At 38.9% G+C, this 14,708-nt stretch overlaps 1 protein-coding gene across 2 annotated transcripts in view; it reads left to right on the top strand.

The window, feature by feature from the left end:
* Positions 1-14,708, top strand: part of pex5la (peroxisomal biogenesis factor 5-like a) — a 97,558-nt gene that overhangs the window by 56,247 nt on the left and 26,603 nt on the right. For both annotated transcript variants that reach the window (XM_087783629.1, XM_087783628.1), the window contains 5 exons: positions 1,870-1,981; positions 7,911-8,102; positions 9,536-9,659; positions 12,307-12,400; positions 14,086-14,115. In XM_087783629.1, the coding sequence (XP_087639755.1) occupies positions 1,870-1,981; positions 7,911-8,102; positions 9,536-9,659; positions 12,307-12,400; positions 14,086-14,115 (552 nt within the window). The remainder of the gene's footprint in view (positions 1-1,869; positions 1,982-7,910; positions 8,103-9,535; positions 9,660-12,306; positions 12,401-14,085; positions 14,116-14,708) is intronic.

Genomic DNA, 14,708 nt, shown 5'->3' with positions numbered 1-14,708 from the left:
CGGACGTCTATACTGACATCTTGTCTTGTAGACGACTTGTTTAAAAAACCTTTTTACTAGTAAGAAGAAGAAGAAAATAATGATTTCAAGGACTCATAAGGACACAGATAAAACCATAAAATCACATATGACCAATAAAATCATTGAATAAAATGAAAAAAAAAAATGAAAAAATGACCAAGGTGACCCAGAGGCCCGAAAACAAATGTGTTTGTGGTATCAAGGTCAACGACCTCCCAGGCTTCCATAAATGCATATGCAGTTTGACCCAGAAACAACACAAGGGATACCCACAAACACACATGTTTTCAGGTCTTCGGGTCACCTTGACCCTGACATAACACAAGGGATAGCAGCTAGAAAAAAAGTAACATTACTGTTACTAGCATCGGATGAATATGAAACAACGTGAGGCTATTTTATAAATGTTTTTCCAATACTTTATGTTTATGATTACAATTGTTGTTTACTTCTTATTCATATTTTAACCATATTGTTGTTCAATAAGATTTTTTTGATTTTTTTCATTGGATTTGACTTGCACATGGCATCAACGGAATTAAACCTAAATATCGAATTAAAATCTCACATTTTTTCATTTGCATTCTGTCATAATCGTGGTGATGGAAAATGCATGTGTTAAAAAACAAAGTAGACAGGTGCTGTGCACTGCTTCACTGTACACTGTAATATAGTGCAATTACTTGAGAAGTGCTTAAATTTGGACAGGGTAGTACTGTCTTCAAATCCAACACTGCTCCTACACACTTACAGGTAATAACTCGACAGCTTCTTCTTCTGCTACTTTTTAACACTGATTGCAACCAGTTGTTGGAACTCTATCCCTGACACTTGACAGCACTTTTCACCAAACGAAACAAGTTATTAAGTTTTGTTCCATTGTGTTGTTATTGTTGTTGTGTCGTTTTGTGGTAAAATAAGTGTTTTCTCGAGACATTTACGCCGGTATCTGCTCCGAAGATGCGTCGTCAGTGACCCTCTTTGAGGGTGGAAAGTGTCCATCGATCCACACTCAATTTTCTGGCCAATTGAGTTCTCATTGCGCACTACATTTTCGCACACTGCTCATCGGGAAGCACTTGTGCTCTCAAAATATTCAAGATTCAAGAGCAGCTTTATTCGGCAGTACATATTGGTATACATATGTGGTCGTTGTGGACGACCACGTAATTGGTTTAACAAAAAATAGAATAGGGTTAAACGATATGTACAAAATAAACAAGAGGAATAATAATAATAATATTAATAATGAGTGAGATGGTGGATCATGTCATCAATCATGTAGAAATCACTCTTATTAAAAAAATAATAATGTTTTGAAACCATGCTTCTGATTAATTCGGTATTTCTTTGGACTATCTATGACGACCCCTATGTTGAGCCTCATCGGAACAAGGGTCCACGGGTTGATATCATGTAAGGCAACACTGCATAGAACTTCAGTCCTCTTGTGTCTTCATGAATAGTCTATAGATACCCATCCATGGTTCATCTTCAGAGGAGGCTATTAGCGGCAGATCAATGTGTAAATGTTTCCACCTTCGCAACAAACATGTTTATTTTTCCGACACTCTTTTCCTTTTCCGTCATTTAAGATTCATGAGGTGAGAGTTTGAAACTCATCAAGAGGTGAAGTTCACCACGTCTTGTATTACACTTATTTTTTCTCTCATATATATTTTACTCCAAAATCCTTCACTGAAAAGATCCATGCTGTGATACCAGAAAAGTGTCGTCCAAATGTATTCATTTGGCGTCACCTGAGTTTTTTTTTGGAGCAGATGCTGTAACCGCAGAGTTTAAACGTGGAGGGGAATTCTGATCCGTGTTGTCTGCTTGACCCCACAGCTGGTGAGCGAGCAACAAGAGAGCCGTCCTCTTCTGAGCCCTTCCATCGACGATTTCCTCCTGGAGACCAAGAGTGATGGAGGTTCCCGCCCTGTGACTTCCAACACAGCAGGTGCAGCTCTTTATTCACCGATCAAAGCTTGTCTGAGTCTGAGCCTTCAAAGTCCACCACGTGCCGGAGACTCTCTAGTCATGACTGAGGAGAGAATACTGTGTCGAAATATGTTGAATTTTTAATTTGAACGGCAACTAATGTGATCCTCTGACTCAATGTTTAAGTCTGTCTCTCATCATGACCATGTTTTGAACTGATTACTTTATAAAGTTCTCCCCCGTCTGAAATCTTGGCGAACGAGAGGTTACAAGAGCGGAGTCTATTATGATATCGTAAAGGCTTCACTGCTCCTCCAGCCAGCTGTAATCACACCCCGCTTTGTTTATACAACGAGTCCCTTTGAGGAGGAGACTTCTGGGATAGATGACGTGCGGTGACAAACTTTGATGTTTGACCAATCGCAGCGTGGGCATGGTTATGGTAAACAAGGTTTCATCTCCAGAAAAAAACACATTCGCTATATAAATACAAATACTTACTTACATTAACATTGCTTTACTGAAGTGCTTGCATTTATTTCCATAAAGACTTAACCCATTGTGTTATTGTGAGGCCAGAATACGAATGTGATTGTGGTATCCCTTGTGTTGTCTCTGAGTCAAGGTGAACAACCTCCACCACTGCATATGTATTTCTGGGTGCCAGGGAGGTCGTTCACCATGACCCAGAGACAACACAAGGGATACCACAAATACATTTGTTTACTTTTATTGGAATTGATGTTGTGTCACAATTACACTTTTCTAACTGGGGGAGCCAAAAAAAAGATTTCTTACATAATGTCGGTTCAATCTTTGTTAATAAGGGATCTGTGCCGTGTCATGTTTAATTTGGTTATTCTATACACAGTAGAAACCTGCACAAAACGCAACAGAGATTTTTGACAGAAATTCCACCTCCAAAATAATAATGACAGATCCTGACAAAAAGATTGTTCTTTTGACTTGTGTCGTGTTCAAACCTGCTCTTAAATGATCTTGTGGACCTTCTGTCTTCTTTCTCTCTTCTTTCTGATTTCTTTCTGATTTCTTTCTGTCTTCCTTCCGTCCTCCTTCTGTCTTCCTTCTGTCTTCCTTCTGTCTTCCTTCTCTCTTCCTTCTGCCTTCCTTCTGTCTTCCTTCTGTCCTTCTTCTGTCTTCCTTCTGTCTTCCTTCTCTCTTCCTTCTGCCTTCCTTCTGTCTTCCTTCTCTCTTCCTTCTGTCCTCCTTCTGTCTTCCTTCTGTCTTCCTTCTCTCTTCCTTCTGTCCTCCTTCTGTCTTCCTTCTGTCTTCCTTCTGCCTTCCTTCTGTCTTCCTTCTGTCCTTCTTCTGTCCTCCTTCTGTCTTCCTTCTGTCTTCCTTCTGCCTTCCTTCTGTCTTCCTTCTGTCCTTCTTCTGTCTTCCTTCTGTCTTCCTTCTCTCTTCCTTCTGCCTTCCTTCTGTCTTCCTTCTCTCTTCCTTCTGTCCTCCTTCTGTCTTCCTTCTGTCTTCCTTCTCTCTTCCTTCTGTCTTCCTTCTGTCTTCCTTCTCTCTTCCTTCTGTCTTCCTTCTGTCTTCCTCCTGTCCTCCTTCTGTCCTCCTTCTGCATTCCTTCCGTCTTCCTTCTGTCTTCCTTCTGTCTTCCTTCTGTCCTCCTTCTGTCCTCTTTCTGCCTTCCTTCTGTCTTCCTTCTGTCCTTCTTCTGTCCTCCTTCTGTCTTCCTTCTGTCTTCCTTCTGCCTTCCTTCTGTCTTCCTTCTGTCCTTCTTCTGTCTTCCTTCTGTCTTCCTTCTCTCTTCCTTCTGCCTTCCTTCTGTCTTCCTTCTCTCTTCCTTCTGTCCTCCTTCTGTCTTCCTTCTGTCTTCCTTCTCTCTTCCTTCTGTCTTCCTTCTGTCTTCCTTCTCTCTTCCTTCTGTCTTCCTTCTGTCTTCCTCCTGTCCTCCTTCTGTCCTCCTTCTGCATTCCTTCCGTCTTCCTTCTGTCTTCCTTCTGTCTTCCTTCTGTCCTCCTTCTGTCCTCTTTCTGTCTTCCTTCTGTCTTCCTTCTGTCTTCCTTCTGTCTTCCTTCTGTCCTCCTTCTGTCCTCCTTCTGTCTTCCTTCTGTCTTCCTTCTGTCCTCCTTCTGTCTTCCTTCTGTCTTCCTTCTCTCTTCCTTCTGTCTTCCTTCTCTCTTCCTTCTGTCTTCCTTCTGTCTTCCTTCTGTCTTCCTTCTGTCTTCCTTCCATCTTCCTTCTCTCTTCCTTCTGTCTTCCTTCTGTCTTCCTTCTGTCTTCCTTCTGTCTTCCTTCTGTCTTATTTCTGTCTTCCTTCTGTCTTCCTTCTGTCTTCCTTCTGTCTTCCTTCTCTCTTCCTTCTGTCTTCCTTCTGTCTTCCTTCTGTCTTCCTTCTGTCTTCCTTCTGTCTTATTTCTGTCTTCCTTCTGTCTTCCTTCTGTCTTCCTTCTGTCTCCCACAGCAGCAGGTTTCTGTCAAACCTTCGTCACAACATCAATCGCACACTTTTGTTTCGCCGCTCGGCAAACAAGTGAAATCACGCTCTGGCGATGTTTTCCCTCCAGAACGTCGTGTGATTATTGACGATGATTGATTTTACATCTACTGCTGTCAATACTCATCTCAGGTGCTGCGTTCACCGGTGAACACGAACCAGCTGCTGGAGACAAACAACATTTGAGTATCATAATAATAATAATAACAATAATCATGAAGTCACGCTCAGCAAAAGGACCAAGAAAGACGTGTTGCTTCTGCAGACGCGTGCTTTCGTGATTCAATTGAGTTCAAGGCTAAATAAGATACATAACACACTCATCGAATTAATTCCCACTTATCTTTCATTTGAGTCTAAAGCGAAGATGTAATTCAATAAACTTGTTGTGGAGCAACAATATGAGTTTGTGCGTCGGCCTTCGCTGCTCATTTCTGCGTGGGCTGGAACTGGTTTATCCGCGAGAAGCTGATCTCCCTTTATTGAACGCCACAGTCCTCCTCCACTTTTTACACCGAGAGGAAATCACTATGTTGTTCTTCTCTGTGTTTAATGACCTTCATCTGCTCTCGTCATGTCTGATCCACTCAGAGGTTTAGATTTAGACTCTTGACATTGATTTGTTTGGAAGTGAAGGATGATCTTTTGGTGGCGGAACTGTCGCTTTAATAAGTTTGATATGAAGTTATTTTTTATTTGTATTCAACGAAAGACAACAGCAACATTATTGATAAGTGTAAAGTAAAACATTTCAATGAAAATATGACAAAAATATACAACCATAGCATGATGTATTTGTTTGTTTGTGCATTTATTTGTTTATTTATTTTATTATTATATTGTTATAAAATAACTAGTTACAATTAAGTTATAAAAAATAGTAAAATTATGAGGTTATGTTGCACCTTTTTTGCATCACAATTCTTCAAAAGATTTGAGGATCCAGATTGTAATCCGGTGCATTAACCAAAATGTAATAATCCGTCCTTATTTTGCCTATTATTAACATTACCTTGTGTTTTATTTGGAATATGTTCTTTTGTTTTAAAATTCTTGAGCCTGAAGATGAACAGACAAGTGTCTATAACATTATGACCACCTTAACAAGGTCGCACAACCCGGTAGAAACTGAGTCGAGTCAAGTAAAGCTCATGGTACAGTTTTGTGTACTAGAATTGTGATCATTTAATCAGTTGAGACGTGATTGGTTATATTTATACTCTTGCTCAGGTGGATCAAAAAAAAACATTATCTTTTTATAGCTTTTTTGTTGTTGTTGATGAAGCGATAGAGACTTCCTGGAATCATTATTTAAATCCGTTCTGGCTTTTCTAGTAATTTTGTCAACCAGGCAAACACAGGCTTAAATATGAGCTCTTTGGCTGAGGTAATAAAATAACCATCACGGCTTGCAGAGAAAGAAACAGAGACAATTCTTTTAAAGTAAAAGTAGGAAAAAGACGAGTGAAACTGTTCGTGGAAGTTTTCTGTTCTAACCTTTGCTCCTCATGTAAAAACATGCTGCGATTGTGGGCGTACGTGTGAGCTGGAATATTTACCGACAGAAATAAAAATAAAAACCCTGCAGTAACAAGATTCAATCCAACATGTTTTCTCCGTGTGTCGTCCGTGTCACACTCGAGCGTCCCTTAAACGTTTAGCGCATCCCTTCCCATCTTGACGTGAAACTCTCTTCAGGCGCCTCCCGCCTCGAGAGCTCCTGCCTTGATTCCTAATTGTTCTGCCGTCTAAAGAGCACGAGGCGTGCGAATGAAGCGTCCTCTAATTACCGAGACATTTCAGTCAACAAACTCTCAGTCGGTTGTCATGACACAGCGGCGCTCCAATTATACAGTCATGTGTCTGTAGTTTTTTCCAGCTCGCTGTTTAGCAGCCGAAAACAGTGGGGAGGAAACAAACAGAGAAAGAGAGAGAGAAAAAAAAATCCATATGGTTGAGTTTGAGTGACAGCATCAGAAAAGCAGCGTGGACTAGATGGTAACTTAATTGAGTGTAAATGTAGTTATCGTGTTCATTACGCTCCTGATTAGATTCCACATTATGACGATTCAATTATGAGCACAGTGTGTCGGAGGGATATATAAATATGAATAAGATGAGTGGATTAGGGTTGATGATCACAGCGACATGCTTGGAATGAAGTATTTCAATATGTTTATGCTAATTAATCCGAGGAAAACTTTTCATAAAAACTATACTCGAGGAAAAAAAACTTTTCTTAGAAGACACGTCGCAAAAATACGCACTTAGAATGAATTAAAAGCTTCCTTATTCCCATGGGTTTAACCTTTGTGTTATCTCAGGGTCAAGGCGACCCGAAGGCTGGAAGACAAATGTGTTTGTGGTATCCCTTAGTGTTACCTCTGGGTCAGGGTGATCCGAAGGCGACCTCCTTGCCGTTGGCTCACCTTGACCCAGAGACAACACAAGGGATACCACAAACACATTTATTTTCCGAGACCCTCAATACCGCAATTAATCTCCGTAGTTTACTCTCCTTCAAATCTCCCCTGGGATTTCCCATAATTCCCTGAGTCACCTTGACCCTGAGATAACACATGGGTTAAGAATAGAAAGTACACAACTAATACTTTTCAGATCAAAGTAATTGAAATCAGTTTCTCAATAGATGTAATGTACTAGAGAAGAAAAAAGTAATTAACTCAAAAAAGTATGGTACAATTACTGGTGAGATACTGTAACTTGTTTTAGTTGCAAATTACAAAAATGAAGAATAGAATGATTTATTTAATAAATCTAGCAGACAAATGCAAGGAACCCTGAAAAGCACTTTGAGAGTGAATACTTCTGCCAAGAAGCCTCCAAGAATTTGTTTGTTTTTTACTCATATTACTACCTTCATTTTTCTCTGTCTATATATATTTTTACTTTTCAATATTTGAAACATCCTTCATAGCAATAAGCGTCATCAGACAGCTGGTGGCAGTGGAATTCGGGAATTCGCCTGCACAGCGCACACATCTGCACCACAGAGAGTTACAAGTCATTCGAGAGAATTCAAGATCCCACCCAGTACTTGAAACACCATGAATATTGTCAATGAATAATAATAATATGAATTATTGTTGGGTTATTTAGCTCTCAGAAAGACAGACCAAGAGACAATCTGTAAGAAAGATAAACGACGCTGATCACAGAAGCTCTTTGGAGGAGATAAAGAAAAAAAAGAAACGTTTAACACGGAGCCGCGATCGTGCTAATTGATTGGGTGAGAAAGTGTTGACACCCAGTTGTCGCCTTCATGAACGATCTGTTCATACAAAGGAAAAGGTGAATATGAGATACTCAACGACAGATGGTTCTACGTGTCATAGTTCTACGTTGACCTTGTGAGGGCTGTCGGATGAAGACGATGAAGGAGTAAAAATGTCATAGAATTACGATCTGATAGATCCTTAAAAATCAGGTTTTAGATTTAAAAGTTTGTCATTTTTTTCTCCAGTTTTATCTTCAACGCTGGACCTGCTGGACCTCAGCGAGCCAGGCGAGAGGAGGAACAGCAGGAAGAGCTCCGCGTCATCCCAGAAGAACAACCAGCACAAGAAGAAGACGGATGAGACGGAGCTGATCCAGGTGGAGGTGGACCACACCGGCTCCAGCAGGAGGACGAAAGAGCGAGCCTCGCTAGACTCGGGTCAGTCCACAAGTACCAGAGTTGTTATTTTTAAAAATGATGTTGACACAAACAGTGGCAGGTGAGGTTTGTTCTTTGAGGCAGAAACCTTGAAGAACCTTGAGAAGTTCAACAGCAAACTTAGTTGTATTTTCATGAGCTCTGAAGTGGGTTCTGTAGACAGGAAGTGGTTTAGCAAGAGTTGGATTTAACTGGTGAAGGAGGAAGATGTTACTTGAGACGCATTTATTGGAATTACATAAATTCATGTCAAAATACTTCTTCTTCTTACTACTTTGGACTAAGAATACACACATTTACATGTCATTAAATACATGAAAACATTTGGAATACATGTATTATTTTAAGTGATGATTTAGATGCATTTTTGGGCCACTTTATACAATATATTTTGACTATTGTGTTGGTCCCTCATGCAAAATGATAACAAAATAATGAATATATTATATAATTAAATTAGAACTCACTGAAAATGATATTTAGGTATATCACAAAGCTGTTGCCAAAACTAGATAGAAAAGGTCAAAAGATCAAAAATATTCGGCTCAATTTCTATGAATTTATTTGAATGGACTAGAAGTAGTTACTTAAACATTGAAAGTTGTAAAAAGTAAAACAGTTGTGAAGGAATGTAATCAGTTCAAATAATTACAAATAATAAGAAATGAATTTAAAGTGGATTATTACAGTTTTATTATAATTTAACTAGGCCCCACGAGGGCCGCATAACTACAATTGAGAGGCCACATGTGGCCCCTGGGTCGCCCAGATCTTACTTGACATATTAATGCTAGGATCTGGATGAAACAAATCAATATGTTTAAATTAATGAAATGAATAAAACAGGAACAACATCAGTGCATGAATTAGTGGAAGAATAAAATATATTTGGTCCGACGTTCATCGCATTCTCCACCTCCTCGTGTCCTTCATTCGTCCTTTCAACCAAAAATATTTCTACATCAAAACATGCACATACATCACCGTCCATCATCACACAAATCACTTTTTTTCTATGCTTCAATTACATCCCACTTTTAACACCATAAGTGACCTAGAGAAGCTTCTTTTAAACCTTTTGAAAAGTGAAAAACTATAACGATAGAAGTTAATAATTGTCACATATTCATCAGCAGCATCCTTTTTTTTTACTCGTCCTCCATGGTCAAAGGTTCAAGTCCAGGTATTGCCCCTGAGTACCGAGTCAATGACGCACTCGCATCTGTGACCTGAACTACGGAGCTTCTTTTATTTTTAGTTCTCACACCTCAGCCACTTTCTGGTGAGACATAAATCTTCCACAGCACTTTGCCCCCCCCCCCCAACAACTCTCATCGTCCACTCACGACACTGACCCCGATGAACAGCTGAAAACATAACAACCATAATTATTCATATATATGTAATATTTCTACTCGTTCTGTCGTCACTAGTTACCATCGGATCCCAGCTGGATAAATGGGAAGAGTTGAATCCACAGTCGGAGCGAAACGGTAACAGGAAGTGGAAGCTGGAGAGAAGACGTTCATCCAAAAATTCATCCAACGAGTTGTTGTGGTAAGTTTCGGGAGTTGTGTAGTTGTACTTTCAAAAGCTGTCACAATAAGTTTTGGAGCCAAGAAGATGATTCGTTACATTTAGCATTTCCAGCTAAATATGGTGAAAGTATTTCCTCTAAAAATCTACAATTATCTTCATATTTGACATCAACTGTGATTTACTTACCTCTTTGCAAAGTGTCTTTGAACGCAGAGAACAATTGTTTCTCTTAGTCTTCCGCAAAAAACAGTGTTATTCCAGTCTGTATTTAAACTCATTAGACTTTAAACTCATTAAAAAACAAATATTTAGTCAATTTTCTGAAAAGTGAAATCTTTTTTTCTCCAATGTTCTTGACTTCTTCTATGTTTAGACAAGATATATCAATTTTAAATCCCTCATAGATAAATAGTTTAATTGGACCAAGACATTTCACCAAATATGTACTAATGAGAACATCAATTCCGAACAGATGCTTTAAAGTGGCAGAAGGAAAACACTAAAGACACAACAGCAACAGCCTGTTTCACTGGATTTATCACATTATTTTCCTTCTCTTTTTTCTCCTCGATACTTGGGTTGATGTCATTATTTTCCGAACTCGGTTAAGCTGTTGCCCTATCGAGGGGGGGCTTTTTGTCGCCCCCAAAAATGACCTAATTGCTAGTAAGACACACAAACCGCGGCCCTGCAGTCGAGTGATTTTAATGACATTGACCTTTCTCTAATGCTGACGCGGCGCAGTCTGGCCGGGAGAGAGTCCACTGATGCTCAAAGGTCACTCCACTGGATGTGAAGAAACATTTGACAACAGTTCATTAATTCATAAATGTGTGTTTCGCGAAGATACACATTGAAAAATGAGGTCTTCTTTTTTTTATTTCCTTCGGTGTTGCAGTCTGTGTTTATGGCTGGAAGTCTCCGGCATCAAGTGACATTAACTTCCTGTCGTCATGATAAAGTTCAAACCTACTGAGATATCATTTGTTGTGTTGGAACCGAGTTCTTTGAAGGCTTTTAGACGAGTGTGTTCAGGAAAAATAAAATCAGGCATTAGAAGGTGAGTAGAAAATAAAGACATACTTTTCTACATCACTAATAATGATAACTACAATAGTGTAAATATCACTTCACAAGTACTCATAGCCAGAGAACATTAGCAACACCAAACACTTAGCCTTAAATGAGCAAGAATAGTTAAATAAAGTGACAAAATCCAACAAAATATGCAAAAAATTATATTCAGTTTTCACGTTCAATATATTCTTTATATTCACTGTAATATTTTTAAGGGGCAATAAATACTTACATATAGGACAAAAGCGAAGGACAAACAAAAACCCTAGTAGCAGATTTAGAGAATAGTAATGAATAATAGAAATAAATACAAAATAAAATGGTTGGTTTCTTCGCGATCATTGACCTCATAAGGGCCACATTAATAAGGTCAAAGGGCCACACTTTGCCAAGGTCTGATCTACACTATAGAATGTGTAATCACACAGCGTTCAACAATTATTATATTTACCTATAATCTGGTCAATGTCAAGGTGACCCGAAGGGCCGAAAACGAACGTGTTAGTGGTATCCCTTGTGTTGTCGCTTGGTCGAGATGAACGACCTCCACCACTGCATATGTATTTATGGAAGTCAGAGAGGTCGTTCACCTTGACCTAGAGACAACACAAGGGATACCACAAACACATTTGTTTTCGGCCCTTTGGGCTTGTTTTAAAGTATTGTTTTTACCTCCTGGTTTTTATTGTATTATGCGGTTTTACAGTGAAGCGACCTTGAGTCTCTTGAGAGGCGCTTTTAAATAAAATGTTTTATTATTATTATTATTATTATCTTGACTCTGAGATAACACAAGGGTTTAGCCCATAAATACAAATTTGAGACGTGACACTCATACAGTACTGACTATACTCTCAGGTGAAACTTGAAGTTTGTCATAAAGACAGTGGTTAGCCTGCTTTCCATTACTTGGAAAATGGACCAATGGAGATAAACTCAGCCTGATGGTACTTTCTAGCCTGAAGTCATACTTGAAGGTAGAATTGTGACTTGATAACTGTACTATTAAGTAGAACCAAACCAAGAACATTTTAATTAATCTTGTCTTTTATCTGCGGGAATACTTTTTTGCACGCAAGTGTAATCCACAAGCACAAAAATGTTGGCCAATCTTCACCAGAATTAAGATTTACTTGACCTTAACCTTTATTTATCTGCCAAGAATGTTTATTTTTTTTAAATGTTCTTATTATTTATTCATATTTCCTTACTTTCTTGTAAAATCGATTTGAAAAACTGGCATTTTTCTTCACAAATGTTGTTTTTCGTGAGGTCGCCGTTTGCTTTTGTTCAGTTCACAATGGAGAATAGCTCGAGGAGATTATTTTATTTTAAGAATATGAATCTTGTTGCAACATCTTGACCTGCGTGCAGACATGAGTTGAACAGGCTGAAAAAGTTTTTACCACTCAAGTAGAAACAAGCAGCTGAGAAAAGGTTGTTTTCACGCGATGTGTAGCACACACACGCACACGCACACACCCCCACACAAACACACACACACACACACACACACACACACACATACACACACACACACACACACACACACACGAGTCAGCTCCTTCACTCGTCGTCTCTGCTTCAGGTCAATAGACTGTAAAAACCCACTGGAGTCGTCGAACAAGAACGCCGTGGAAGCGAACGCCAAAGTGGAGCCTGAGCTGACGCTGGCATCTCAAGTAAGTGTCACTTAAGCACCAGAAATCACCGTGTTCTCAGTTTCCACTTGAAATCAGCATCCGTTCGGTCTCCGTGACTGACACACTGTGCTCTGACTGACGGTGACGGTGATGTCGTTGGTTAGCGTACCAGCATGGATATGCATGAGAATTAACTTTACTGGCAACTAATGAAAGAGTCTCACAGCAGTTCAACCAGAAGAATCTTGATTTGTTACTTGATTAACTCAGTGTGTGAAGTACAACTGGGAAGTAAAAAAGTAAACGTCAGATCCTGGATAAAGTCCAGAGTCATCTCAGTCATAGATTACAAAATAAAATTAGATAAAATTAAACCATGATATTGAAACGAACATTTTCTTAATGTAATTCAAAAATGTTCTAAAGTTCACAGTGCTACTAAATCGGTAACTACTGTGTTGATTTAAGCGTGTCTTAAATAGTAAGTAAGTAAGTAATATTTATATATATAGCGTTTTCGAGACCAGGGTCACAAAGTTCCATTGTTTCATCAGTGTCTGTTTGTACAAAACTCTCTTTTCACTGAAATATTTACATTAGAAAATGAATTTAAGCCCCGCCCACTGAAAACACTGTTTTTTTGGAGAATAAATCTTGTTTACCATAACCACACCCACTCTGCTGTGATTGGTCAAACATCGATGTTTGTCAACGACATCAACAATCCCGGAAGTCTCCACCTCCAAGGGACTCATTGTATAAACAAAGCGGGTGTGATTACAGCTGACTGGAGGAGGACTGAAGCCATTATTACAGCATAATGGACTCCGCTCTCGTAACCTCTCGTTCGCCCAGATTTCAGACGGGGGAGAACTTTATAAAGTAATAAGTTGAAAACATGGTCATGATGAGAGACTTACTGCATCTTGGAGAGGAAGACTTCAACATTTGAAACATGGGAGTCACAGGAGTTGGAGTTTGACATCATTTGCTCTGTTAAACCGCTCGACATAACCAAGAGCTTTAAATATTTATAGTTGGCTCCGGTTTAAAACTCAATACCAATTTGATTTGCTCCAAAAAACTAGATAATTGAAAAGTCTCTTGTGCGTTTTGTGAAAGGTGTACAGTGAATGTAATTCATCACTAACTGAAAAGTCATTTACTTGTATTACACTATGTTCTTTCTCGTTCTATTAACAATTCAAAACAGAAAATATACATCTTGTTTTTAACTATTCACTGTACATTAGTATTATTACTATTATTGCTATTGTTTTGGTAACCATCACTCATAATAGTAGTTAAGTTAAATTTATAGACCTCTATTAAAAAAGTTATTACGTGAAACATACAAAATTGTTTAAATGATGTTAGGTTTAATATGTTAAATTATTCTGGATTATAGATCTTTTATCAGCACATGAGACACCCAGTGATATAATTTATATTCTTTTCAAATGTTTCACGTTTTTGCTGCAGCGAACATTCATACATTCATTACATAAAAGATTTTGTCAATACCAGACGCAGATGTTTCTAATAAAGGGCCAATAATAAGTTAATTTCTTGTTTTAAGATGGACAAAGATTTGGTTGCTATTCGTCCACTAGATGAAGATCTGAGGATGTGAACTGCTGTGGGACTGGATGTAACTAATGACACATCATGTGTGACTGTTTCCCCATCCTTCTGTCCTAACACCTTCAATTCTTCCATTTCAGCTCAACAGGCAGTATATTAGTGGAAGACATGTAAGCCTCCCGATGCATCCTTTCATACAATCCTGAAAGTCTTCAACATTTGCACCCGTTCAAAAGCAGCACGGATCTTAACATTGACTCCCAAAACTTTAATTCAATCCAACCAGGCTGGACCCTGAAATTATACCGTTTTTTTTTTGTTTTTTTTAACTTTGCTGTGGTGCTACGGGGTCCAAATGTCAAGTGCTTTCTTTCTCCCTGAGTCGATGTCTGTGTAGGTCTTCATAAGGGGTCTTGTTTCCAGATGCCATTATTAGATTAATAGGCCATGAATTATTCAACAGTCTTTCTCTCAGGCCATTAGCGTCGATCTCACCAGGCAAACGCCACGTTTTTCAGCTCTAATTAATAATAGATGCAAAGGACAGACGTCTCAACGCGGAGATTTATTGTCAAACAAAAAACTCTGTTACATTTAACAATTACACGCCGACAGAGGGGCGGAGGTTTGATGCTTCACACCAGAGAGGCAGGAGTGCATGAAGAATCTGTTGCATGAGGTTCCATCAACACTGAAGATCAACACATACTTGAATACAGTTCAGATATAATACAGCATGTATGGACAAGCAAGATCTATTCAA

The sequence above is a fragment of the Callionymus lyra genome, chromosome 2, assembly GCF_982586985.1.
Source record: "Callionymus lyra chromosome 2, fCalLyr1.hap1.1, whole genome shotgun sequence".
Classification (NCBI taxonomy): Eukaryota; Metazoa; Chordata; class Actinopteri; order Syngnathiformes; family Callionymidae; genus Callionymus; species Callionymus lyra.
This window is presented reverse-complemented; position numbering and strand designations above follow the sequence as displayed.